The sequence below is a fragment of the Halichoeres trimaculatus genome, unplaced genomic scaffold (assembly GCF_033239565.1).
Source record: "Halichoeres trimaculatus isolate MK-OKI-2021-1 unplaced genomic scaffold, fHalTri1.1 fHalTri1_scaffold_20, whole genome shotgun sequence".
NCBI classification, from domain to species: Eukaryota; Metazoa; Chordata; class Actinopteri; order Labriformes; family Labridae; genus Halichoeres; species Halichoeres trimaculatus.
This window is the reverse complement of record NW_027437198.1, coordinates 11353114-11380802: the sequence shown is the minus strand read 5'-3', so window position 1 is coordinate 11380802 and position 27689 is coordinate 11353114. Positions and strand designations below refer to the sequence as shown.

The window sequence follows — 27689 nt, the reverse complement described above, 5'->3', positions numbered from 1 at the left end:
ATATAGGGATAGGTGCCAAATTAGGTACTTTTATAGGTACCGACCGAATTCTGTCAAAAGTACCGGGTAGCGCTTCACGTGAAATCAAAAGGTACCATGTTTAGGTACCTAAATGCATCCTTGTGACTGTGAGGGAGTGGAAGAGTACGAGATTTTCCATACTGGACATGAACACAGCATTGCAAGTTTATATATTAAAGAATAAATATGTTAAATGGAAAAAATATATATATTTTATTTTCAAACAAATTTAAAATTTACTCACATATGTGGGCAAAACTGGGCATCAAAAAACAGGCTGTAAAAAACCTTTATTAGTCTGTAGAATGTTGAGCGTGATGGTAATGACAGAAGTGTAAGGGACAGCAATATTTAGCTATGAATTATTTGCAGATTGAACAAGTTGCACAAATTGAACGAATATCAACGATGTTTGAATCTAAAAAATGTCTTTTTAAGTCATTATGAGGAAATTGTAAAAGGGAGATTTGAATGAATTTAGCACTTTTATACACAGAAAAAGTATTTAAATATCATCATTGAGACACCGTTATTTTTTCATAGCTTTTTCAACTTAACTCTAACAAATAAAATAATTGTTTTGCAAAAAAAATATTTGTTCTTGGTTATCTACCCTGAGGATGGAAAAACCACCTTAATTTAAGAATTCCCCATAAAAAGTCCCCAATTTTTGGAGGTTGCTGTGTTACCCTCACGCATGGAGCAGGAAAGCTTTGAAAGAAAAGAAAGCGAAATTTCAACAAACATATTTCTCAGCTTCTGCTGTTGACTGTGCATCAAAGCGAGTGACATGTTGACTGGAATAAATCAGCTCAACCTCTCTGTGGGACACAGGCAAGTTCTCCAGTCCACCAAGGAGGAGGAAGAGGAGGAAGAGGAGGAAGAGGAGGAAGAGGAGGAAGAGGAGGAGGACAATCCACGTCTAAATTTAATAAGATATAAATAACACGAGCCAACGGCAGATTTAGAGCCAATGCTGTGCTTCTTTCTCACACTGTGCACGCTTATTTTGGGGGTTTCATGAGAGAGACATAAAGACTGAATAACTGAAGGCTTATCTGCTGCCAACAGAAGGCTCTCCATCCATCTCCAATGTGACCGTCTCTGTCAGCTCTGGACGCTGCTCCCATCCCTCTGGGTCTTTGGGTCACCATCAAGCAACATAAATTAAACATAAAGACATACTCACACATACCAATGAGAAAAAAACTCTTACACTCATGTATTGATGAATAAATAATGGACTCGCTCTGTGTGCATGTCATGCATCCAGAAGACTCCACTTCAGGAAAGCAGTGAAGCAGGTTGTGATGGACGGTCTGTCCATCTGGGAGATGATTTATGTCTGTGGGGATCTTTCGGTTTGTGCATGTCTTGGTCTGACATTGTTTTGCACATCCACAAAACACTACAGCACAAACTGATTATGTTAAAACGTTTGTAGGTGTCCTGGCAACAGTCAAACCCTGTTTCACCCACAGATGATACAGATAACAGCTGATAGTCAAAGCAGAATGAGCATAAACTCAAAACAACACCGTAACCTATGTGACGCAGTTTTTAAAAAGCCCTTAAAACAAATCTGGACCGACTCTCAGAGCAGCTTTCATCTCATTTGCAGATTGAGAAAGTGAAACACATCCAACACAGTAGCCTGTACTGTTAATTAGGTATTTGGCCCCGGGGACCACCTTGTCTCCACACGATTAAGGATAAGAGTCTAATGAGGGGAAGGAAGACCACGCAGACAAAAGGAGAGGTGAAGAAGGGATTAAGTGAGGGCAGAGATGAAGAGAAGGAGAATGCATCAGTGTGTTTTCAGAGACACAGAGAGCAGGATGGGTCAGTGTATTTTATGAAACAGATATTTTAGCTAAAGCTGACTGTGATCGAGTGTAAGCAGCACTTAGGAATTCATTTTTCAGTGATTTAGGACAAAAGTCAGTGTGACATTCAACTTTGGAGCGAATCCACCTTCACTTTACTGCAGCGTTACTAAATCACACCAACACATTATTGTCAGCCGGATACTTTCAATAAAAACAGGATGAATCGGCTGGCTGGACTGTTTGTGGCAGAGCTCATCTGTGAAACTTAATCACACATTGGTCATCTGCAGGGCGATAACGCGGGTGATTTTTCCATTTCCATGATTTAATTAACAAGTCAAGGTCTTATCAAGCGTGCGCTCCCTCTTTCTGCAGCAAGGTCACTTTCAGCTGGAATCTGTTTTAAACACTGTGAAAGAAAAATAAGCAGAGAAAAACTAAATATGCGTCCATAAAAACGCAGATTTCTGTCATATATCTGAACACAGGAAGCCAAAATGAACATTATATCAGACGACACCAACTGGAAAGGAAGGAAGGAAAGTGCCTTTACAAAGTAAACACTGACGAGCACCCTTCTCTAAACTCTTTATGACTTTGAACAAGCTGCTGCATCGCTTAATTAAAGCCTGTAACGCACAGCATCGCCTCAAAAAAGAAACCATTTTACATCTACACAGGTAAAAATAACGAGCAACAGCACGGAGGAAAAGATTTATGACTTTATGGCTTGGGACATATCAGGGGGAGGAAATGAGAAACGATAATTTGCTTGAGGTCTAATACAGCGGAGGCTATTTCACTCCGCCCATCATCATCATCATCTCAGGTGTTGTAAAACTGGAGACAGAGGAGGAGGAGGAGGAGGAGGAAGCTGCATTAGTACATGACTTTCCAAATTACACTGATGAGAGACCCGAGGATAAAATAAAAGATACATCAACAATGTGGACGTCTCGTGAGTGTGCCATGCATCAAGGTGTAATTGAAAAAAGGTAATGATTGGATATTTTATTCTCGCCTTTGGGAGAGGGCACTACAGGTCAGCGGACAGCGCTTAAACTGCTGCTCCCTGAGGAGCGACTACAGAGCGCCACACGTTAACTAACCAATCAATTCAGAAACACTCAGAAACCTGGAGCAAAGACATCCACACACACACACACACACAGCCCTGCAGGTAATGAGCTAAAGGTAACACTGGGCGTCCATGTGGACAGCGACTGTCTGCTTTGTAAACAACATGTCAGAGAAACTCCATCTGAAACGTCCTTGTGGAAGATAACAGATTTACACCTCTCTGCACTTGTGATGCAGCTTTATCTCCCCTCTGTGCCTCTTTTGTCCCAAAAAGGAATGAAAAAAGAAATCACGATGAAAGGGCTGTGTTGACAGCACTAAAAGGGACAAATGAAGTACATGATCTTTATCCCGCCCTCCAAGGAGAGGCGCTCACAAACAAGTGTCACATGAAAAACTGGCTCTAAATTTATGAACCTGAACAGAAAAAGGAAACAGAAAAAAAGGAAAGATTCAAAATCTATCATTTGTTAACACTCAGATCATTTGTCCGTTTAGGACATTCACTGAAATGACGGATGTTGACTTGGCAGCGCAGCAGGGTGCAGGGTTTGAACCTGCATGAAGCCTGTCAAAAAAGTTAAAGTAAACGGTCGATTTCAGACTAAAAATAATGATTTATCCCAAAGTGGCAGGTGAATTTGAACATTTTTCTGTTAGAAGATGTTTATGTTTGACAAGTCAATTTCCCATCCTCCAGGACTGTCTCTTCGTAGTCAAACACACACACACACACACACACGCACATACACATACACTCTGTGTCCTTGAACACGGTGTACACAAGAAACATCTGATAAGGCTCCAGTGTGGAAAGAGCCACAGTACATATTAGAGATGGAACGGTTCATGGAATAATCTGAACAAGTAAGGAGCACGTGTGCTTCGTTCATTTTGTGTTTTTCTTTTTTTCTCTGTTTTTTTTTTTTCACACATGCGCAATGCAAGGCGAACGAGTACAGAGGATCAGTTGTGGGGAGGCGTGTGTGTTGTTTACATGACGAGTGGAGAAGACAGAGTTAGAGGGGTACCTGTGGTTTGTTGTTCTGCTAAAACGCAGTGAAAAAGAAATGCTGATGGACTGAAAACGCTGTAGTAAGCATGCCAGGCCTGTGGGTGGTGCTAGTCCTGTCTTGTCCAGGAGCCGCTCCACCAAAGTAGAGTTGAGCTGATTATCTGGTGTATTGGTAAATAATAAGTGCAGAAGTGGAGCAACAGATGCACATTTTGTATTAAGACAATCAGCAGACTCAGCAGTGCACAACACGGTAGTCCGCAATGATCGTAACAACAGTACTGTTGTCCTGTTGTATGTGCTCGCACGGAGCGGGGCGTGATGTCTGCGTTTCCACTGAAAACGCTGGCTTACTGCTTGCATGGCAACACTGTCAGCAGCGTTTCAAAAAAATCCCACGCTGGAGACCGTTTTCAAAAGTTTGCGTTTTAGGTCGACTGAAACGGCATTTCCGTGTAAACGCAAAACTTTTGCATTTCACCCTAAAACCGTTGTCGTGTAAACAGCCCCTCAGATTCAGTGTGAGCTCTGATGAGAGGTGGTGAATAAAACTGCAACTGAGTGTTGCCATTTTAAAGACTTTGTCACTACATTAAATGACTTTTCAGACCCTGAAAAGTTCAGTTTTTTTAAAGGCGACAATTCTTGTGACTTTTCTGGAGTTTGGAGTTCTGAAAGAAAAAACAAATAGACATTAGAAAGTTAATTTGTAATTGGTAATTTGGGGTGTTAAAAACAACAACAATGTAGACCGAACCAGACTGAAAACCATTACCACAAAACCGTGATACGAACCAAGCTGTGGATTTTGTGAAACGTTCCATTCTCTAGTTCATATGTCACCTCGAGCAAACAAGTCTGCTGAACAAAAAATAAATCACCCAATGCACAAATCTACAAAAAAAAAAACCTAAAAGACAGGAATCCACTCGTCTCATTAATTATCCCGCCGTAACCTTTGAGTCTCCTTTACAACCAATCACAAGTCATTCAAGCATCATGTGTCAACTCCTCTCCTGATCCACAGATTCCCGCTGTTGTGCCGAGTGGACTCCCCCCATGTGGATCGCAGCTCTTACACTTCCTCCTGCTGCGGTAATCTCTATTTAACCATCTACACTGTCATCTCTCCCCACAGCCACAGCCACAGCATCCACTGGGGAAGTCTCTGCAGCTGCTGTGTTTTCAGTTTCTAAGATATGCAACGACTTATCTGTAATCCAGTCGAAAAAGTTGCCAATAACATACCAACAGGGTAAAATATTACATGTGCATGCAGATGCTTCTATCTTGCGGTGGTGACAATAAAAAAGAAAGGACCAGGGGTTTTGCTTCCCTGAATAGTTCCAGAGAAAAGTTCCTGTAGTATAAAAACCACTCATGAGTGTCATATTTGTGTAGCTTACTCCCACAATGCAGCAGCAAAAAAAATAAAACAGTAGGCCTGAGTGGAGAGGAGGCATTAAGGTTATAAAAATGTCTCTTGGAATAAATCTTTATTAAACCTTTAATTGATCTATCAGCTCCATATTGAGGAAAACGTCTGCGCGGGCCATTCCTGAACTTTATAACTTTACTTTAAATTAACTTCATCTCACTACATGAGACAGTGCAGCTTAATAGAAACATACCATAATTGAAACATCTGCATGAATATGTGCGATGAAGAGTGCAGCGTAAGCATAAAGTGTCTTTGAGCTCATATTCTCCATTGATTTTCCATCACTTCCCGCACACTGCGAGAACAATAAATCAGCCATTTAAATTGTAGCAGCCGTCCAGCAGGGGGGTGTACACCAACCGCTGCTCAGCCAGCCACTGTGACAAAGCTCCTGCAGGGAAATTCAAAGAGAAAACTAAGCAGGGGACAATCAAGGACAGACAAGTTTAATTGAGGTCTCAGGAATCTCTGCTGGAGCTGAAAACAAACCCGAGAGGACCCTGATGCTGTACGGTCACTTAATCTTTTCAATCACAGCTGTGTAAGAAGGCCCGGATCAACAGGGAGGGCTCTGTTATGCAATGGCCTCCTTCATTTTCCTTTCACACCCTCAAAGCCGACAAATATCAGAGATATTGGAGGAAAAGCCCTGAGATGTCCACTTCAGCCATGTGCACGGGAATCAATCAGCAGCAGAGCAAATCAAGTTCGATTGATCTTCTTAAGTGCTTTCAGAAGCCGTGGTGACAAGTCGACAGCTGATAGTGTCGATGTGTGGAGTCGATACTGATTAAGTCAAAGATGTGACCTGATGGAATATCGCCCAGAAGGCTTCAGGCCTGCTCATTTTGGAGTAATTAGTCCGTCTCTTTGTGAAGTCAGCACTTCTGTGTCTTCGAATATTATCGATGTACAATACAGAGTCTTTGGGGGCAGATAGAAAGCTGAGTAAACGTGACAACACAGGAAGATCACTGTGAACCTAACTCTCTTAAACCCACAGATATCCCTACAGTTTTCTGAATGTTAAGAAGATGCGACCGACCCAAAACAAACTGAATCCAAACATGCCCTCTGAGTGTTAAAATGAGAAACCAGGGTCAGGCAATCAGCAGAAAGCAACACATGGTTCAAGAACCTGGCAGAAAGATGTTAAATAAAAACTCTTCCTGGGTGAAAGCTTCTTTGAAGATACTGAGAGATGATTTCAGATAGTATCAACAACAAGGACCATGAATATGAACTGGGTGTAAAGAATATTTTCACCTGTTTGGTTAGTCAATAACTAATCTTGTGTAATTTGTACTGTGCCGTCTGGATTTCCAGCATGAGAATTATCCGCCTTACCAAGTGAAAGAAGTATTGACCATGTTCTGAATTAACAGGCTCCTTGTGATTGCAGGAAAAACAGTCCACATAGAAACAACAGCAGGACTAGGGATGGGGACCTTTCACATTTGAAATGATATGGTACCGATGCTCGGTACCTGGCAATCGATATCGCTACTTTATGGTACCAATTTTTGGTACTTTTTGTGTTCGTGTGGTAATAAATATTATTTCTTTAATGATAAAATCTCTAAGTTTTTCAATTTGACATATTTATTCTTCAATAAAAAACCTTGCAATGATGTGTTCATGTCCAGCATGGAAAATCACCTACTCTTCCATTCTCTCACAGCCACAAAAATGTGTTAAGGTACCTAAACATGGTACCTTTTGTTTTTATGTGAATCAGCACTCAGTACCACAGTGCAAGGACCCTTACCCTTTGATCACAGGATCTTATTTTACTTTCTGTTCCCAGGGTCAGGACTGAACTTAGCAAAGAATCATTCAAGTTTGCAGCGCCCTCTAGCTGGAACAATCTACATAAAGACCTGAAATTTAATGAACTGTGATCCCTGGATGCGTTTAAACAGACCCTTAATGCTCTGGAGGCAGATTTAACTGTCTGCAAGTGTCTTGTCTGACATAGGATGTTTTAATTCCTGGAGGTATATGCCATATTTCCGTGCTGTGTTGTATATAGTGTGTATTTGTGTCTGTGGTGGAAATGTAACTTTGCTGCTGCCATCTTGGCCAGGACACTCTTAGAAAATTGATTTTTAACATCAGTGTTTCTTTTTCCTGGTTAAATAAAGGTTTAATAATAATAATAATAAAAGAATTAGATCAGTGCCTATGAAAGTACCAAATTTGGTACCCATCCCTAAGCAGGACAATCCCATGATGCCACAGAGAAAATTTCCATCTTAATATCTTGATGCTGTGTTGCAAAACCCCATCGATGTTAAGATTTCAAGCCTTTCTGTAAAATTCAAAAACAAGCCAACTTCAAAACTGAAAAATTTTGCTATTTTGTCAAACTTAAAACCCATAAAGTAAGAAAATAAGTCGCTGACTTTGCATCATTAGCTGTATCTGCAGAGTGTTGCTGCCATTGCAGTTATCCTCTGCGTTTTAGTGTGTGCGTTTCTGTGGCATCATTTTTGTGTTATTTTGCACGTGTCTCCCTGTGGAAATTGTAGTAGTCATTGCCACGCAATCACCACCCTCAGCTACCGTAGAAAAAAGCTCTGTGGTTTAACTATTTTGGATGCATTAGTAGTAAAACCCTTTAAGCCCACAGGCTTTATTACTACTTTACAACAAAAGTTATAAAACAGGGCTTTTAATCGTGCTTTTCTGGTTGATAATTCACTTCAATGGTGACATAAATTAACCCATAAACCGACATTAACTACTCAATCACAAAGTAGCAGGGCTGAAAGGCACACATGATCCTTTTTTTTACAACAGGTGGAGTTGAGCCTGTTTGCCACAAGGAGGGATGCATATAAATGAGGCATCTCTGCATGCTGCTCTGTTTTAAACCCTGAGGATGCATCAGTTTCATCAGTTTTAGTATACAACCAAAAAATACAGAAACCCAGACTCCAGGGGAGCGTCTTTGACTCACTTTCCTCCATCCCTTCTCATTCCCTCCACCTCTATCAGGACCGCTGTTGGTAAAGGTCTACTCATCTGTACAGGGACAGCTGTTCTCAAACCTAAAAATAACCCACAATCTGTTGTCCACTGCGAACAAAGCAGCCCAATTGCAGAGAAGCAGCCATCTGGGGAAAAACCTGACAAAACTGTTGAGGAGGTTCACACACAAAATTCAAAAGCACCTCGAGTCTAGACAGCAGGTACACCAACGAAGCAAGGTCGAGGAGAAGGAACTGTTAAAAACGCAGCTGTTTAGCCGCTTTTAAGGATGATGAAACAGGCTGGTGCAGCAACAAGAAGACTACTGGTACAGTTATTAATGCAGCAACAAGAAAGTAGAGATTCAAAGGAGATCTTTAGATATATAAAGGTAGACTTTGAAAATAAGGGAAGAACATCAGGCACAAAAAGGAAATTATTCTTGGCTGTTCTTACAAACAAAATGTGGAGAATTGCTAATTACTAAATCACAAATGGATTATTAGGGAGTTTGGAAATGTGGGTTGCACCAAAAATGAGCAAATTACTGTAAAAGCATGGCTCCAAGACTGGTCCAACTGTAGGAGAGGCTTTAAACTTATGCAGATGAGACTTTACCTTCTAGGCCTCTGCCTCCTTTTCTCTCCTTCCTCTGTGCCTCTTTAGCCTCTTTCTTCCTCTTAGCACCAATCATTCACGCAGGGGTTAGAGCTCTTCAGCACAACACCATTATCAGGCTTCTCTTCAATCTCTCCTCATTTTCTAAAGTTCAAAAATTTTATGGCAGTGGCAACTTGATGCAATGATATCTCAGAACTAGGGATGTCCCGATATTACATTTTCGCTTCCAATACAATACCGATACTGCAGCATTGAGTATTGGCCGATACAGATATTAATCCGATATGATATCACCATTAAACATGCATACTTTTATTACTTATTTTGTAGTAAGTAATGTTAGAAAAGGCTTGATTAAGTGATATTAGTCAAACAAAGAACAGTAATCAGCAACAGTAGGTATGAGGAAAAACTGACCCATTTATTATCAACCAATGGGTAACAGAAATTTTAACATTAAACATAAAAAATACTAGTAATTGAATAAAATAAAGAATAAATTAGAAAACCCAGAAAATAACCTAAATAAATCAAATAAAAACAGCAGGAGCGGAGTCTGGAATGGACTGCTTATATCAGAGATTTTAGATGCATTCCGATACGATACCGATATTTGTTTTTTTGCTGATATCGGACCCATATCCGATATTAATATCGGACTGGGACACCTCTACTCAGAACACAACCGGGCGGTGTCAGAGGCCAGCAAGGAGACCACACTGCTGCAAGCCCCTGAAGAGGTCAAATAATCCAAATTTAAGTCATGCAGGAGCAGGGTGCAAATTGAACATGGAGTCAAAACAAAAGGTTTAAATAATCAAATGCTAAGATTAAGAGCCACAGCACCAACAAATATTGTGACAAATCATGCGTGTTTAACTTTATACCGAGGCAAGTTCAATGTCCTCTGAACATATGCACTTCACCTTTAATCTCATCTAGATTACCTGCTAGAAACACTTCAAAATAGTTTACTCTCAAAGTCTTTGAACAAAGGTCATGCAGGATGACCAAAATGAAATTTGGGGTCTTAAAAATGCCGCCTGAGGCCTCATGGTCATGAAGTCCTGCTTTATGCATTTTTATTGAGTTACGGATGGTTTGGTGCACCCAAGAAGTGCCCTTTGGAAACCTGAAATCTATACTTTTGAGTCTATTTTTCAGGTAGCAATTTTGGGCATGGCTTCACCCCTGACTCAAAGTTCTGATGACCTGAATGAAAATTATTCTCAAACTTGGTTTAGCACCACAAAAGAAGGGCACTCTGTCCTTGCAGCCCAGCTCACAACACTGAGAATACAAAGGAGCACAGGTGAGTCCTGGGCGGGGCAGGGTTTGATCGCTCTTTCCACAGGGAGGAGCATATCTGATGAGAAACAGTCAATTATTTAGAGTCATCATTCAGAGTCAGGGCAGCATCTTTAGGCCAGAGGCCCCCTGGCCCAGAAGAGACACGGAGGAGTGAAGAGGTAGACCAGCCGCTGAACGGCAAGATGCTGAATGTTTCAAAACAACTCAATAATTTGTGATTTATTAAAAAAAGGTCAAACACAACATAAAAAGGCTTTCAGTATCAAAAAATACACATTTAACTCAGAAATTTAGAAGCCAACAAATCAGCAAATAGTAAACAATGAAGAAATTCTTCTGTAACAAAACCAGAACGCTTTGTTTATGATTGCTGCTACAATGAGATTTTTGCAAGAAGCAGCATTCCAATGATAGTCTGCTAGATTACACTTTTAGAGAATCAATTATTCAGAAGAACAAATTAAACTCAGATTATTGTTCATAGAGCTCATTTCCAAAGTATAAAACAGAGCTAAAGAGAGACCAGGGTTAGTTCATGAAAAAAAGAGTGATCCCACCAGACCATCTTCTATATTACCGCTACAAACCCCATTAAATTTGATCTTTATGATCCTACAGAGCTGATAGTTATCGGACATATCCAGTTAAACATTACAAAACACCTTCCAGCTCTGTTGCATTTATTCATCACTGAACCCGCATAACAAGAGCATCCTGAGGGTCTGACTAAAAAAAAAAAGAGTGCTGGAAAAGATGATGTATAATTTAAATAGATTGAATTTCTGCAGCTTTGCAGTGATAGATTTTCTTTACTGAGTCACAGAGTGTCAGATTATTAACCTTGTGCAGTAATCCTGTTTCACCGAAACATCCTTTGCTATATTATAGATGAGGTTTTTAAAATGTAAACAGACGTTTGTATTGAAGCACACTCTGCTTTATAAAGACATGCATGCAGGTATAGAGGGTGTGTCGACCCCTGTTTAACAATCATGACAAAATAAGACTGAACTTATTTAAAAATCCTTTCCATGCAGACTTTACATATGATTCAAGCGGCAATCTTCGGTCTAAGAATATGAGACGATGCGGAAGTGCTAAAATCTGCTGTTTCTCAAGTGTCTGCTTGAGGCTGGCTTCAGAAGCACTGGAAGTTTTCAAATCAGAAATTAATCTATTTACAACATGGTTCAAAAAACGTCTCCTGTAAAAATCGCTAATTTTACTAGCAGCACACACTGTACAGGGAGAATTTTTTTTCTTACTCGCCAGTTTAAAATAGAATAGAACTTTATTTGTCACTGCAACAAGTGCAACAAAATTGCAAGATAGATAGCAAGAAGATATTGAGATTGGGGACTTGCCCGATCAGAGGCACAGCTCAGGGTCAAGTGACCGACAGGCGCCCTATAGCTGTACGCAAAGCCCTTGTCACTACCAATATGGCCACGATAGCCGATGTGCTTCATTTTCCATTTAAGAAACAGACGGCTGACGTCTGGGAGACTACGCCCATGTTTTATACAGTCTGTAGGGATGGGTACCGAATTAGGTACTTTTATAGGTACCCACTGAATTCTGTCAAAAGTTCCAAGTACAGACTCACGTAACATCAAAAGGTACCATGTTTATGCACCAAAATTCATCCTTGTGACTGTGAGAGAGTGGAAGAGTAGTTTTCCACGCTGGGCATGAACACAGCATTGCAAGGTTATATATTGATAAATAAATGTTAGATTTAAAAAAAAAAACATATTTCATTATTCAACAAACTGACATTTTTTACCTCTTACACACAAAAAGTATCGAAAATTGGTGCCATTGAGTACCGGAACCGATTGCCAGGTACCTGGCATTGGTAATGTATCATTTCAAAAGTGAAAGGTACCCATCCCTAACAGTCTATCGTATTATTTAGAATGAGATCAGATTTCTGCACAACTGCAGGGCTCTTACATTTCAACCACTGCATATGTATATATATATATATATATATATATATATATATATATATATATATATATATATATATATATATATATATATATATATATATATATATATATATATATACATATATGTTTTGCATTTGACTCTAATGGTTATATTTTTCTTTAAGGGTTTGTTTCTCATCCAACTTTTTCTCACTGCTTCTTTGCATCAAAAACACCGGAACACTGCAAAAAACTGAAATTGTATTAAGTGTTTTTGTCTTATTTTAAGTTAAAATTGTCCTATTATACTTAATATGAGCCACACTGAACTGACCAGTCCAGAAAAATGTCTTGTTTCAAGTTACTCAAAGAGAAAATAATGTCTTCGTAGAAAATGAATAATGTCTTAGTACAAGTAACTTTTTTTCTTGTTCCATTGGCGGGTTTTTTTTAACTTGTTATAAGCAATTCAGACCTCATTTTTGTCTTTAAATAACTTGAAACATGAAATTTTTTTTTCACTGGTCAGGTGAATGTGGTTCATATTAAGTCTAAAAAAACATTTTCTTCTGAAAATCAGACAAAAAGACTTGATAAGGTTTGAGTTTTTTGCAGTGAGCAAATTCCTTGTATGTGAAAAACTACTTGGCAAAACTGCTTCTGAGATCTTAGATTTGTGTTGCTGATGTTTGTTTTGAAAGCTTAATTTAAAAATACTTTTATTCCTCTGGGATTTCTTGTTTTCTCAGTTCAGCCAAGTATAAAATTTGATTAAAGACAAAACTAGGATATTTCATATCACTACTGAAGAAAGATGGTCATTTTTGATTTCTATTTTTGTCGCTATAGTCTGTGTATTCCCTTCTGAAGCTGCATACAAATGTAAAGCTTTACTGTGATTACACTGACGTGCAAGACAACAACAGAACAACATTCTGGGTTTATTTGTCTCTGCTTCATTTTAATGTCCTTTTTTTAGCCTTAAATCCTTTTCTTCTGTTTTATCTCATCTGTCTAAAGATAAATAAATATTAACACCAAAAGCAGCTCTAATTCCTTCATTTGAATGCAAACACTCAGTCTATACTGATATGTGTTTCACTAAGCTGAACAAAAAGAAACAGCTTAGCATAATACTTTTTTTCATTTAGCATGCAGAAGCATGTAGAGATATCTGTAAATGCAAACTTCATCAGCCAGATTCCTAAACCTTTGAAGCATGCAAACTAAATTTTCTCAAACCCCTTTTTCTGTGAGTTAACGCCTCTATTTGCAGTGAAGATTTATTGTGTGGTCAAAGCCTCATGTGACCTCACTCCTTGAGAGGATGCAGGTTCAGTTCTGGAGACTTGTCGGGCAGTGAAGTTGGGGATAAAGGTCAAAGAGTGTATCTCTCAGCACAAAACAGGGAAATTAGCTGAAAAACTGCGAGTGTAAACAAACTGACCAGAGATTAGGACTCAGCACTGCTTCAATTTGGCTTCCATAAAGAGAGAGGCTCATCCCCGAGGAGATAAAAGGAGAAAACTTCCTTTATTGGCAAATTATTTTCTCATTCTGTTACAATATAAGCGAAGACAAAAAGCAGAGCGCGAGCTGAGAGGAAAGAGGCTGGGAGATTATACAGGAGGAGATCAGCACATCTATCACTGTCGCCGCGCAGAGTTGAGGCTCGAGTCGAAATCACAGAGTTTGGCTCGCTTAAGACTTCAAGGACACACACTTCACATAGACTGCAGAGGTGGTGTTGTCCAGGGAAGTTTAAGTAAGAGAGGAACTCGGAGGACAGAAAAAAGTTGTCAGAGCTGAATCACTACAAAGTTTTTCCACCAACCTTTGACAACGACGCTCTTACAAACTCTGTCTGAGGTTTTGGCTTTGTCACCTTTTTCACGCTGCTGAAAATAGCACATGACCCCTGCCAACCCTTCCACCCATGCTTCACCTTTGTTTGAAGGAGTCTGTGCCCTCACCTATCACTCCTGCAATAGCCTAGACGATCTATATTAGAGCTGTGATGTTTTTAGGAGAGCCACGAGTAGCTAATGATGTTTGCAAAAGGCTAGGACTGAAGTAGGTGCAAATTTAAGGGCTGTTAATTTGTGAAGTTATAGCTTGTGTTTTTCATTCTGTGAGGGAACATTATTTTCTCACACCTTATAATCTCTGCTGAGAGTTGTGCAAATGTTTCATCGCGTTCCTTTACAACGAATGCTGCTTTGTGCACGATGAGATTCAGCAAGTAAAATATGAAAAGTCTCATCTTTAAAATTTTAAGCTCAAAAAGTTTTCAATTGCAGGCTCTTTTCTAAGCTGTGAATATGAAGAAGGCATTGACAGGACTTGAAAGTTTTATGACTTGTAAGGTGCGTTTTTAGATGCGTTTTTAGCAAACAACTTGCAAAGAGACAGCAAGTTACACAGAGAACATGCACGCCATGTACTTACCAGAAACACCCGATACGCGTCTTTCCTCGTGACCGAACCCCAGCACGGGTCGGTGTCGTTGTACTTCACGCTTCCAGCGCTGCAGGAGTGATTTCCACTGCACAGAACAAAACAAAAAGGTATATTTACCGACTAACTACAGCACTTCACTTTGTTATAATCAGCAAAGATGACCTGTGATAGATAAACTTGAGGGTGTTTTTTTCACTCTCTGACATATCAAGCTTTCTCTGATCTATCTGTCTGGAGTAGGGATGAAACAGTTTATGAAAAAGTATCCAAACTGTTTGGTTTTCTTCACTCAATTTGGGGCCTCTTTCTTGTTCGATTTGTGTTTTTCTTTTTTCTTCGTTTTACAGCTCAGTTTGGAGCGAGTATAAAGCTCCAATCATACGCATGCGCAACTCAAGGCAAAGGAGTACAGCAGGCCTCTTTTTATGAAGCATATGTGTTGTGTACATGACGAGGGGGGAAGACAGAGTTAGAGTGTGTACCATGTAGAGTGTGTGGCGTTGTGTTGTTCTGCTGTCTGGGAGCACTTTAGATTCAGTGTGAGCTCTGATGACTGGGGTAAGAAAGTGGAGGATAAAACTGCAACTGTGTGTTGCCAACTTAGAGACTTTGTTGCTATTCAACATTTAATGACTCTTCAGACCCCTTTGGTGAGTATTTTTAAGGACGACAATTCTTGCGACTTTTCTGGAGTTTGGAGGACCTAAGGTTAAAGTGTGTTTTGTTCTCCTCAATGAGCAGCGTGCGTGAGCCCCTCCCCAATCCAAAACACAGACAAACAGTCCTCCTCACTCACAGCAGATGAATCACACAAGTGTGTGTCTCATTATGGTCACGTATGCAAGTCCCCAGCTCAGATAAAGGAGAAGGGTTAATATTTTGACATAAAAAAATAGGAATCTACAGATTAATGATGTCGTGTTTTACCTGCTTTCTGTCTATCCCACCTTATTTCTCTCTCCTACCAAGTCCATGACAATTACATGCAAATGGATTATTATGCAAATTAAACAGCAGCGTCATTTAGTGACTTTGAGTGACTTCTGGGACAGCCAGTAGTGATTTTCCTTACTGAGGAGTTGACATATTGAAACTAGCAATGTTTTACTTAGCTTTAATTATGTTTGAAATGGGGAAACAGTTTTTCATAACTATCCATGAGACACTGATCAAAAATAATCTGTTAACAGTTGATTATTATGGTATATGGTAGGGCTGGGACTAGGGATGTTCGATACCACTTTTTTTGCAGGCCGATACCAGTACGAGTACTTCCTCTTGAGTACTCACAGATACCGAGTACCAATACCACTAGTACTTTTGATACATAAAATTTCAGTTAACAGTGACACATTATTTTGATCAAAGACAGCACAGTCACTCTGACATTAAGTCCAATAAAACACTAACAACTCTCTCTGAGTTTAGAATTTTTTGATAAATATTAAAAATAATAATATTAAAAGTGAACAATAAAACTAAAAACTGTCAGAGTTCAAGTATTTTTTAAATAAACTGAAATGATAAATAAAACAGTTTAACTGTTTACTCTTCCTGGTTCATCCAAGTTGTCTGAAAAGGACCTGATGCACAAGGGGGACTTTCTTGACAAAAAAGATTTTTTTGCCTAGAGTATCTGCTGCTGGTATCTGCAGTCTTCACGAGTACAGATACTATGAAAAAGAGACTGGTATTGGCCCAATACTGATACCTGGTATCGGTCCTCCCCCATCTCTAGCTGGGACGTTATGCTATTCTTACGTTTTGATTTTTCGGGTGCCAATTCGAGTTCAATTGCGTTTCTTAGATATTTATGATCTTTGCAGTTTTTTGTTTGCTTTTCCTCACCAGAACATGTGAAAATGTTGAATGATGATGTTAATGTCTACAGACGATATTAGGAGCCACATTTTCCATAAAATGCACATCACGTGAATCAGAGAGAAACATTTCACCCTCTGCTGGAGAAAAGTGGAAACTTTCCCAATCCAAAGACTGAAATAAAGAATTTGAATTTGAAAAAAAAAATTGATAAAATATCCCAATTTTGATATTGTCAAACTAAAAATTCCAATCTATCAATTTTCGATTTTTCTCCCGCCCCTAGCATATGGTAATCTGGGGTGTTAAAAACATCAACAATGTACACTGAACCAAACCGAAAAGTGTGACCACAAAACAGTGATAAGAGCCAAACCGTGGATTTTGTGAACTCACCCCCCCAATTTGAAGTAGACCGCCCTGTTTGAATTTATAGACTGAGGTGAGCGCCAAGTCTCAATTATAAATCTGCTTCTTCCATTGATTGATTATTTCTCTGTGGCTTCCTCTGCACACAGCTCACCTGTTGTGATAATGGAGTTTTTGACAATCTTAAAGCGTCTGTTGAAGACCTCAAAGTTCAGTTTTATTCAGGCTAAGAGTAAGGAGACGTGGTCTGTGTGTATGAAGAGAGCAGGATGAGTCAGAAGCTATAACCCAGCAGAGGCTGTGAAAACCTTAAGAGCATCTCGTAGATTAATCACAGACTCCATCACTGTGGCATGACAGATGGAGCTTCAGTAAAACCGTCCAGCTCCGTTTATGCTACTTAGAAGTCTTTGGCGTTGGAGCCTTCAGGCAAAGCAGACTGCTTTTGAAGTCTCAGTTACATCTCACACTCATTCCCACTTGAAGGTTCGCGAGTGTCAGACCAGAGTGGAGGAGAATTTAACACGACAGGACGGCATCAGTGTGTCACGCCTTGGGTCAGGACGGGGTTGGCCTGCACTGTCACAACAACAATTAAAGGAGGAGGGGGGACCACACTGTTCAGATCAGCGTGGTGCTTTTATACTTAAGAGGAAGACCGACGTCAACGTTTTGTAAATTTGTATTTTTTCACTCTAAAATCTGGAGTCTGAGAAATGTATTTAGATCAATAGTGGCAGTTTATAAAGGTCATTTCATTCACCTTCGCCTCAACTTTCTGAAAGGGTTTGAAACTTTATATACCACCACTCTGAAAGCGTCTCACTAAAACAACACTAAAAAGGGAAGGGCTATTTCTGTGCTCCAGGATCTGAAGGGCAGAGCCAGTAACTATATGAAATACCTCATTCTCACCCCCTCTTGCCAAAGGACTTCCAATAAAAATCTATCTGGAAGCGAGTCAACACAGCACAGACGCCAAGAGCAACGGTAAGAGGTCAGCATCTGTCACTAGAGCTTTATTGTCTTAATCTGGAGTTCAGGAGGTGACAGCAGGACCAAAGTGGGGAGGCAGAGGAGTCAATGAAATGAAGACAGAGGTACTCCGTCTTGCCAAAATGGAAAGTGGCGGACGCTCTTTAAGGAGGGCGTCCATAAAATCCATCTATATGCAAGTTTGATTTCACATTAAAGCTAAGGATGAATGTCTTACCAGGCGACTTCCATCAGAGAGATGGGCACGGCTGCTGCGTAGATGGCCAGGTCTCCGTACAGGTAGACAATGATGCAGATGTAGAACATGTTGACGCCAACTGAAAGACAGAAAATGAAAAGATTAAGATACAATTAGGAAAAATATATACTTTAGCATGGAGACAGACTCGCATGAGATTCAACAAAAACATTAAGAAAAGGTGTGTTATATCAATTTATGGATTTAATTATAGACATGGGGACATTGCTGGTGAAAACCTAGATGCTATTATTTATGAGGAAGAAGCTTTTCCAGGCTTGTTTAGTCCCAATGTGCCATTCTTCAAAGCCTCCAAACTTCACTCACAAAAACTTTGATTTTATCTTGCAGAATTTTAAACTTAGAGTATTTCTGCCTTGGATAGTTTGAAGTTTGGGAGGTTGTTGCCATGTATTTCAAGTGATCAATCGTGGTACCAAAGTCCCACAGTAGCACCAACAAACTTACAATGAAGGCAGAAATTGACTAAAAACCTTGGTACAACTACAGTTTTTCTCTGAGGAGTCTGGTGTTTTTTAAGAAAGTAAAGTAACACTTAAAATCTCTTCTTAAACTCATCTCTTTTCCCCGAGCTTTAACACACAGTAGTCTTTGATTTTATTTCTTTAATTAATTATTTATTTGAATGCTCTTCTTCCTACCTTTTGATTATGTTTAATCTATAATTTATGTTTTTAAATTGTTTTTGCATTTTACATACTAGTTTTATTTTGTCACATGTTTGCCGCTATGTATTTCATTGTATTCATTTATTTTTCTGTACTGCACTTTGGTCAACAGTGTCTGTTAGGATTGGATTGGACACTGACTGATTTAAAAAAATGGTATCAACTTGTGAGAAAGGGTTCTATCTCTTTAGGGTTTCTCACCGTAAAATTGTCAAACACACTGCATTTTCATCACAGTTAGTTTTTTTGCATTTTTTTTAGCATCTATAGTAAGAGCACCAGAAAATGTTGATGACACAGTTGACGAACAATTAAAGCGCACCATGTACAGACAATCATTCCGATGAAATATTGATGAGGTGTTAAAATATGCCACACTTTCCTCATGGTTTCCACCAAAAAGGATGTGACTTTAATTGGTTTAGGTCATGTGACTTTGAAGCAGACAATTGCTGATATATAGGCCTTTTTTTCCATGTGTAACACGGTTGACGCTGATTTCTCATACACACACACAAATTGAATTAATATTCCATATAAATTATTAAAATGTTTTTAAAACACCTTTGTCACATGTTAATGATTATTCTAAACAATAATAATAACAATAATATTCACAAACATGTATTATAGTATTAATTTTGAAGAGCAAATTTGACAATTGAGAAATCGGACAGCACAAAAACTGCAAATTCTAATACATAATTTGCAGTTTTTGCTAAATAAATTATGGAACCTGTTCATGTTCTGTATCAAAAGAAAGTGAAATGTCACCCAAATGACACACTGTAAAATTGGTCATTGCTTGAAATTAATACTTAGTAAAACTGATAAGTAAATCTAGTCTATATCCACATGAAATGTACTAAAAATTACAGAACCACTCTACCTATTAGTGGTTTGGACCCAAATATGTTCAAATATGTTCAAAGACACAAGAAAAGTTCTACAAGGAAGATTAGTCCAGTCTCATAGGAAGCGTCACATTTTTCTTCTTTACCAGCCGTCGAAACACTTCACCCCAAAAACATCTGTGATGGAGCATGTGTGTCAAACTTAACCACTCTGTTACCATCTCTATTAAAATACACTCTCATCCACACCTCCACTCTCTTCATCCCTCCATCCCTTTTCTGGGACAGCAGCCTGTGCAGCAGCAGAGGCACATCCTATTGGTCCGATGAAAAGTATTAATAGCATTAATTAAAAAGCTAATCAGTCCATGAAGGAAAATTCTCCTCATCAGCCTTTACTCCTCACGGAGACAAGCTCTCAAACATCTTCCCCTTTTTGTTTTTATCCACCCACTGGACTGGCAGGCTCGACCCGGTCTGGCTTGGCCACCTTCGCTGCGACAAGATCGAGAGCTTTAACCGGCAGACGGATCATCCCGGTGCACCGCACATCCATCACGCTGTTGAAATCTCAGAGGGAGGTTCAAACGTCCAACCGGACTCCTCGGCTAATACATTACAGATGAGGAAATTAGAGCATGGAGTCCATTAAAAAGGAATAAAACAAGACAGATTTACAGCCTCACAGGGCAGGCTGATTCTTTTAGGAATTAAAGGGTTGAGGAGTCTTATCAAACAGTTAAAGTCAGCTGGAAGAGAGGTGGACTTTGGGGACCCTGTGCTGTACAGTGATCGCAGCTACAAGTGGACTTCAAAGTCCAGAGACTCATTGTTGGTGATCCCAGCAGCCGAAAGTTACTGGAGGGAGAATTTCGAGTACTGGGTCCATAACCTTTGGGCTTTATAAAACTCGTCAGGAACCAATGCGTGATGTCACCAAGACGTCACCCATGATTTTGATTAGTCAGTTTTTAGTTCCTCTAAATTTAGCATGAAAATCTGGACAAAGACGGGATGGGACGCTTGCAGGACGGATCAACTTTATTCCATTTTGCTAAGTGCAGAGGCAGCAACTTAAACCTCCAACTCTCCCGCTTTTATCCATGCACCCTTAAAAGCAGAGTACGGCATGGGATGTTCTGATGATGAAATACTGGACAGACTTCAGTCGTATGATGTAACATGATATTAAATATAGTCCCAGTTCAAAATGGAAAGGCTCACGGATTACATTAAGGAAGAAAAGGATATATTAATTCTTTCTCAATCTTCTGTCTCACGTCGGAAGCAGAAGAAACAAATCCTGCGTAATGTCTCCCATGGCACAAAGCTGGACCAGTCATATTAGCGTCCCAGCAGCAGAGAGCAGGGACAGAGCGTACAGTACTCTGACGCTGCCGTCAGTAAACGATAGCAGGAGCGGGCTCTCTGCAGGACCACAGGGATGCAGGCCTTCACGCCACTGTAAGTAATATTTCCCAATTACTCGGAGCCACGGGTGAAAAAGCCTGCAAAATGAGTCTTTAAAGCAGGAGCCCAGTCTTTCATGTAGCTGTGAAACGCATCACCATTCATCATCACTCTGCTTCTGACTGACAGCAGACCTGACAACCTCCTCTGAGGGCAGCCAGAGAAAGAAGCAGACACTGTTTAGTGGAGAGTGTGACGTGTGGAGGCTCTTTATTACCTCACAGGGGCTTCACAGTAGGGATTAAATTTTATAATGCTCATTTAAAAAGGTTTTGAAATGAAACAAGGACAGAGAGGGAATTCTGACCCTGAATTTCACCCTATTAATCCCTCTCTTCTTGGATCTGAGGTTCACTTCTTCTGGGAGGACGAGGGTGAAACTTTGATGTACTGCGATTGCAGATGATCACAAATCAAATCTAAACTCAGCGAGCCTGAAGGCAACAACACCATTAACAGTATGTCTCTAAAAATACATAAATAGGACAGAGCGGAGTGGGAAATGAACAATTTAGGCCAATTTCTGTCAAGTGCAGAGACAAAAACCAAAGTATATCTAGTAACCTCTCACTAAACTACATTTAGACAGTGCATAGGCTGCTTGTGTAGAGCTGACAGAAACTGCAAGAACTCCAACAGCTGGTGTTGTTTTGGTGAATATATTTATCATGATGTGAAAGTGTGAGAGTTCAAAAACCATCAGAGGACACAAGACAAGATCAAAGTTATGCAATACTGCAGATTAAAATTGGTGCCTAAAGAAAGTTCAGACTGTAAGAAAAGAAATATTTGGGTCTAAAAATGTTGTTTGCAGGTCAAAAGTGTCTGAAAATAAAAATTCAGATTGTGATCCTGCCATAAAAAAATGGTGACATATTTTGCCCATATCGCCCCCTAATGGAGAACATTTTCCTTGGTCAGAAGCAGAGTTCGCTGATGGTTACGCAGCACGTTAACACGGCAGAAATCTGACCACTTATCTGATATCAAGAGACACCTGAGGAACAGGTGGGGTTTGATTTCATCAGCCTGTAATGATGTTGGATGTTTGATGCCTCTGTTTTTCCAGAATTCACATAAAGGGCTTCACACTGGCACAGCTCAGTTCAAGTTCCGGTTTCTGAACCTAATACTGAACTGACCGTCTAGTTGAGACCAGAAAAAAATGGTTCAAAACCTGTAAAAGCTGATCCATGGCTGGAATCAAAAGAAGCTGGTTCCCGCTCACAAACCATGACAGAATTTCAACTGAAGCTTGAAAGCATCGTCTCTTACGTCTTATTTGTGATGTAGCCAAAAAATGTCCCTGATTGTTTGTTGCATGCTTGATCTCTGGATGAAAACAAAAACCTTATGTAAAGCAAAAAAATATATAATAAGCAGTGTTGGGAAGTAACGATTATTTTTCATTACATCACCTAACGAAATTACTTTTCTCTCTAACTTCTAACGTAACGCGTTACTTTTGTCGTTCTGTAGTGCCGTTATAGTTCTTTTGAATTAAATAGGTGCGTTAGTTGCGTTAGTCGCGTTAGTCGCGTTATAATGAAGCACTCCCCGTTCCTCCTCCTCTCACAAACGCATGGACGAGGAGCGGTGAGCTCTCACACTAACATGTATCTTGCTGCTGAGAAAGCGAGTGATAGTGATGATTGGTTAACACAGAGGAACTGCTGACGGTAAGCCAATCAGAAACAGAGTTGGACGGGCCCATGCTGCTGCACACACACAGACATGAGTAAGATCAAGCGCGCACACAGTAAACAAACACAACAAGATGAGCAGCAGCGAGTTGACGAGTACCTCACAACCATCTTCATTCAAGGAAACGGTGCCAGCTTTGCAGGATGGAAGTACAACCATTATTTTGACTTTGTGGAGGTAAAGGCAGACGACAAAAACATTGTTGTGAAATGCAAACTCTGCCCAGGGCAGAAACGTTTATCCACGTCGAAATCCAGCAATGCCAATCTTTTAAAGCACCCGACAACGAAACTAGTCACTGTTACACTGCCAAATGAGATCAATTCTGGTTTGCAAAAATAAATATTCCTGTCAATATTTCTTAACATATTTGTTGTGTTTTATTGTTCAACTACATGTCATAAAAATAGGAGCTATAATGATAAAGTTGACCTTTCTGTTACTGAGCCACCAACTTTTTTTTTTTTTAAGTAAAGTAACTAGTTACCAGTTACTTTTATAATTTAGGAACTAGTAAAGTAACTAGTTACATTTTCTCAGCACTAACTATAACTATGACTAGTTATTTTTTAAAAGTAACTTTCCCAACACTGATAATAAATAAAGGTTTTTAGAATATCAACCCGACATTTTGCTGGTATGTTGTGTACTTTCGCCAGAATAACATGGAATAACGCCCTCTCACTTTGTTCTGCTGAAACCTGTACAAACATGCTGATGTGAAAGCCCTCTAAAAGAAATAGTTGAATAGTGTGTAGAAATTGGCAGCATTTCACTGAACAGAAATGGTGAAATTGAGATATAATGTTTAGATATGTATGTGAAGTATCTTTAAAAAAGTGCACAGTAATACCAATAAACTTTAATTTTCTTTTCATTTAGTTAGAAAAAGGGTTTTTAGATTTTCATCACTGAGGGTCCTGTTCACGGAGGCAGAAATAACGACCAGACATGTTTGTCCACAACGGAGAGGGGGCACAAAAAGCGAAACATGGTTTTCAATAGGGGCCTGGCCCTAAGTCAGGTGGAGAAGAAGAAGGCAGTTGTTGTTTTTACAGAAAAGAAGAAGAAAAAAAGAAGAAGAAGAGGAAAGGGAGAGGAGGAGGACAAGGAAGAGAAGAAGAAAAAAAGAAGAAGAAGAGGAAAGGGAGAGGAGGAGGACAAGGAAGAGAAGAGGAAAAAGAAAAGGAGGTGGTAGAAGAAGGAGAAGAAAAAGAAAAAGAAGTAGAAGAGGAAGAAGAAGAATTCGTACTGTGAGTTTTTTACGGTGGAGAATTACAAACATGCATCACGTGAGTGTAAATCCATCACAAAGAGATGAAGTGAAACCAGGACAGACAACAACTAAAGGGAGAGTCATCAATGAAAAAGTGAGGTCTGAAGGACAGACAGGCTCATTTTACAAACTGAAAGCTCTATGTTGCTACAATTGTAGTTGTACCGAAAGGGCATTCAGAGCATTAAGTAGAGACATGAAACAGAAAACTGAGAGGAGAAGTAAAGCATGGACTAACAACATTGCCCTCACACTCGCTCATCCAGAATGTTCCAGGCTATTACCTGCAGCCCTCACACATGAGCTCACCCTCACATCATACCAGCTCAAACCACGGCACCGGCTGGAAAAACTCCAGGTAAAGTTGACAGATCTGGACGAGCGTTCACACATGCCTTCCACTTGGTAAACGTCTGGAAAATTTCCGGAGTGCATTAGTGAGCAGTGTTTTCCTCCATCTCTCTGTCAGACTCCTCTAATCATCAGTCAACAAAGATGGGATGAGAAGAGGACGGGACAAAGTTAAAGTTAAAACACCAGGCCTCGCTCAGTTCCACTTTAAGTAACAAATAAAGCTTTCACGGAGTCAGCTTCTCCCCATGGACTTGACTTGTCATATCGATCTGCTGGCTTCATCACAGTCGGCTGTTACAACCCTGAAATTAAAGTGCATCTCTTACAAAGGCGACACAGGAAACCGGTGTCGCGCTGGCTCATTGAAAATGATCGGGCTGCAGGCTTTAACAAACACATTCATTTGTCTTCGCCGTGGTTTGAGAGGTCCCAGTTTTCATTTTCATTTGCTCTCAGTGCTCAAGTCTGACATTTAAGTAAAAGCCACTGAGGTGTTAAAAATGAATGTGGCCGTGTTTGGCTCTCATTAAGGCCCACAGAGAGAATTACTATTCATAGCTGTGGTCCTCAGTACGTCAGAGAAGAAACAAATCTGCTGTTTGCACCATGGACTGAAAGAAAGGAGAACATTAAAGCTCCATAGAGAGAATTAAACATGGAGGTGGGATCACCTATTGTTTTTTAAAGAGAGCTATGATGCCACCGTGTTAGAAATACTTCAGTTAACTGAGAAAGCACAAACAGGGGGAGTTGACAGTATTTTAGCCTCCTAGCACACTTACATGGCTAACAGTTTGCTGATCCAAGATGCTGATGCAAGGACGATGCTCTGTTAGTCTCCCTCTTTGTGACTTTCGCCAAAGTCGTCTCCTAATCAACTTTCAAATCATCAATGTAAAGGTTACAGTCACACCTTTCCTCGGCGGTGCAGATAAACCAGCCCACATCAACATTCCTGTCAGCGGCTGCAGGTCAGCCTGATACGATACCCATGGCCTTATTCCAAGCCTGCTGTCGCTGCCGTGTCAATTTTAGTCCAGGAGGAAGTCAAACGCCCTCTAAGAGCACCTCTTCAACAGCAGGAGAGAAACCTTTTAATTGCTTGTAAAAACAGGAGCAGGAGAGAAAGACGGTGCACAGCACGGCTCTGGTTTATGATCTGTGAAGAGTGCGAAGGTGTGTTAAAGTGTTTTAACAACCGTTAATGTGATGGACTCTTCCTTGTTATTTAGCTTTAAAGAAAAGAAGTGAACACCTGGTGGGTTCGCACTCAGATGAGTTTAGTTTCACACAAAGGAGGAAGCTCTACGATTCCCTTCACACCCATAATTCTTTAAACCTAAAGGCTGTTTCCAGGATTTGTTTGAATTGATTTGTGTCTTTTCACAAACTGCACACACGCATTATTTCAGGAGAGAGCCAGACTTCTCAGGTGTTATAGATTAAAAGTCAACATGCTACATCTAAATGGTCGCCTCTTTTGTTTTGAGATTTAGCACATAATCTAAAGGGACACGGTTTAAATATTTATCTGGGTCCCTTGTTTAAATCAATAACATAATCTATAATTTCACTGTGTTTCCAAGTAGGGGGCAAGAGGGAGTTTTAGAGGAGTTGTTGTCTTCTCTGTGCACTCAGTCACATTTATGGCTGCAGAAACTGATGGTTTGCTCATACAATGCTCAAAAACTTAATTTCTGCAGAAAAAGCAACATCTTTTATCAGAATATAATCAAATCATTTTTCAGCAACAAGGTAGTTGCTTGAGATTGTACTCTGGAGCTTGGTCTGAGACATTTGCTGTGCATAACAAATGCAGAAAAATGGAAAGACGTCACCAAGCAGTTTTTGAGTTCTTTGCACAAGAGTTGGGGGTAAAAAATATCACAAAGTTTGGTTGCAGCCAAAATCACAAAAGTTGTGACAACATTGCAGCACAAATGAGGCTACCATTTCACAAAGCAGAGGAGGAGATGACTCCTCCAGGTCTCTTTCATTAAGTTTGTTGCACGAAAGCGTAGCATGATTTTTTTGTCATCTATTTTACTGCAAACCGGAAAGTACAGGGGTGCACCAATCACAATTTTCTGGACGATCACTGATCACCGATCTTTAAAAAGCTTGACCTGCCAATACCAATTTGGGCTGATATCGATTTTAATTTTTTATTACTGACAGCATATACCCTCAATGTTTCAACCTCATTTTATTGAAAATCAATGAACAATTGTTCAGATTTTAAGAACTATACACTGTTTAGTTCAACAAACTCCCTCTGGAAGGGATTCAAAACAGGAACGGCAGTGGACGCAACTCGCTTCTTTTCTTTTCTACGTTAATTAATCACGCACTCAAACGCAGGCTGGTAAAAGACAACTAGGTTGTAAACCTGAAAAATAATAACACACAAACTCAAAATTAACTTGAATACATTCACATTCTGTCAAACCTTCCCAGAGATATACAAGATCAGTTTCATATGTAAGGACGGGCCGATCACCGATCCCCCAAAATTAAGGAAATCTGCGCCGCTCGATCGTTCAGTGAATGTCTAGTAGAAAGTAAACACAAGGATAAAAGAAGACTTTATCGAAGTTATCTAAAGAAAAATGTTCAATCAGTGAATTAACTTAGTCAGAAGCAGCCGTACTGCATCACTGGATTAGTATCTGAGTTTTTTTGCTGGTACTTAAGTCACCCTCTGCTGGTTATTAAAAAGAAAGCATGTTTCAGGTCTTGCACAGGTTCTCCAGTTTGATCTTAAAATGAACTTATGCTCTGGCTTTTAGCACCAATGTCTGAACAACAAATCAAATTAAGCTGTTTCCAGTCGGTGGGTTAAATCAAAAACAGCACAAAAGCATTCCTCTTTGACCAGATAGTTACTGATTTGGTGTTTTAGTGCTTGGCCAGCTTCTTTCCGTTCCAGACACACAGAGGGATCACACAGAGGTGTATATATCTGGATGGCATGCAGAAACCGAGCAGGTCGTCTCTGACAGGACAGACAAAAGACTTGCGTTCCTCTCCTCCTCGTCCAGCATGTGCTGGGACTCGTGCCGATCTAATTCATTCCTGATGAGAGTCACTGGGCAGCTTTCCCGTGGCATGCGGAGAGGGAGCAAAGGAGAGAAAACTCATTTCCTTATTACCAATCAATACCTCCACGTGCCTCACCTGCACAGTCTCATGGAGACAGAGGTCATCAGCACCGCTCTTTTTTTCAGCTCTTC

At 39.9% G+C, this 27689-nt stretch overlaps 1 protein-coding gene across 2 annotated transcripts in view; it reads right to left on the bottom strand.

Annotated features, from left to right (window-relative positions):
• tmem104 (transmembrane protein 104) overlaps window positions 1-27689 on the bottom strand; it is a 64055-nt gene that overhangs the window by 26138 nt on the left and 10228 nt on the right. For both annotated transcript variants that reach the window (XM_074697291.1, XM_074697292.1), the window contains exons 7-8: window positions 18089-18188; window positions 14674-14770 (exon numbers count right to left, since the gene is read on the bottom strand). In XM_074697291.1, the coding sequence (XP_074553392.1) occupies window positions 14674-14770; window positions 18089-18188 (197 nt within the window). The remainder of the gene's footprint in view (window positions 1-14673; window positions 14771-18088; window positions 18189-27689) is intronic.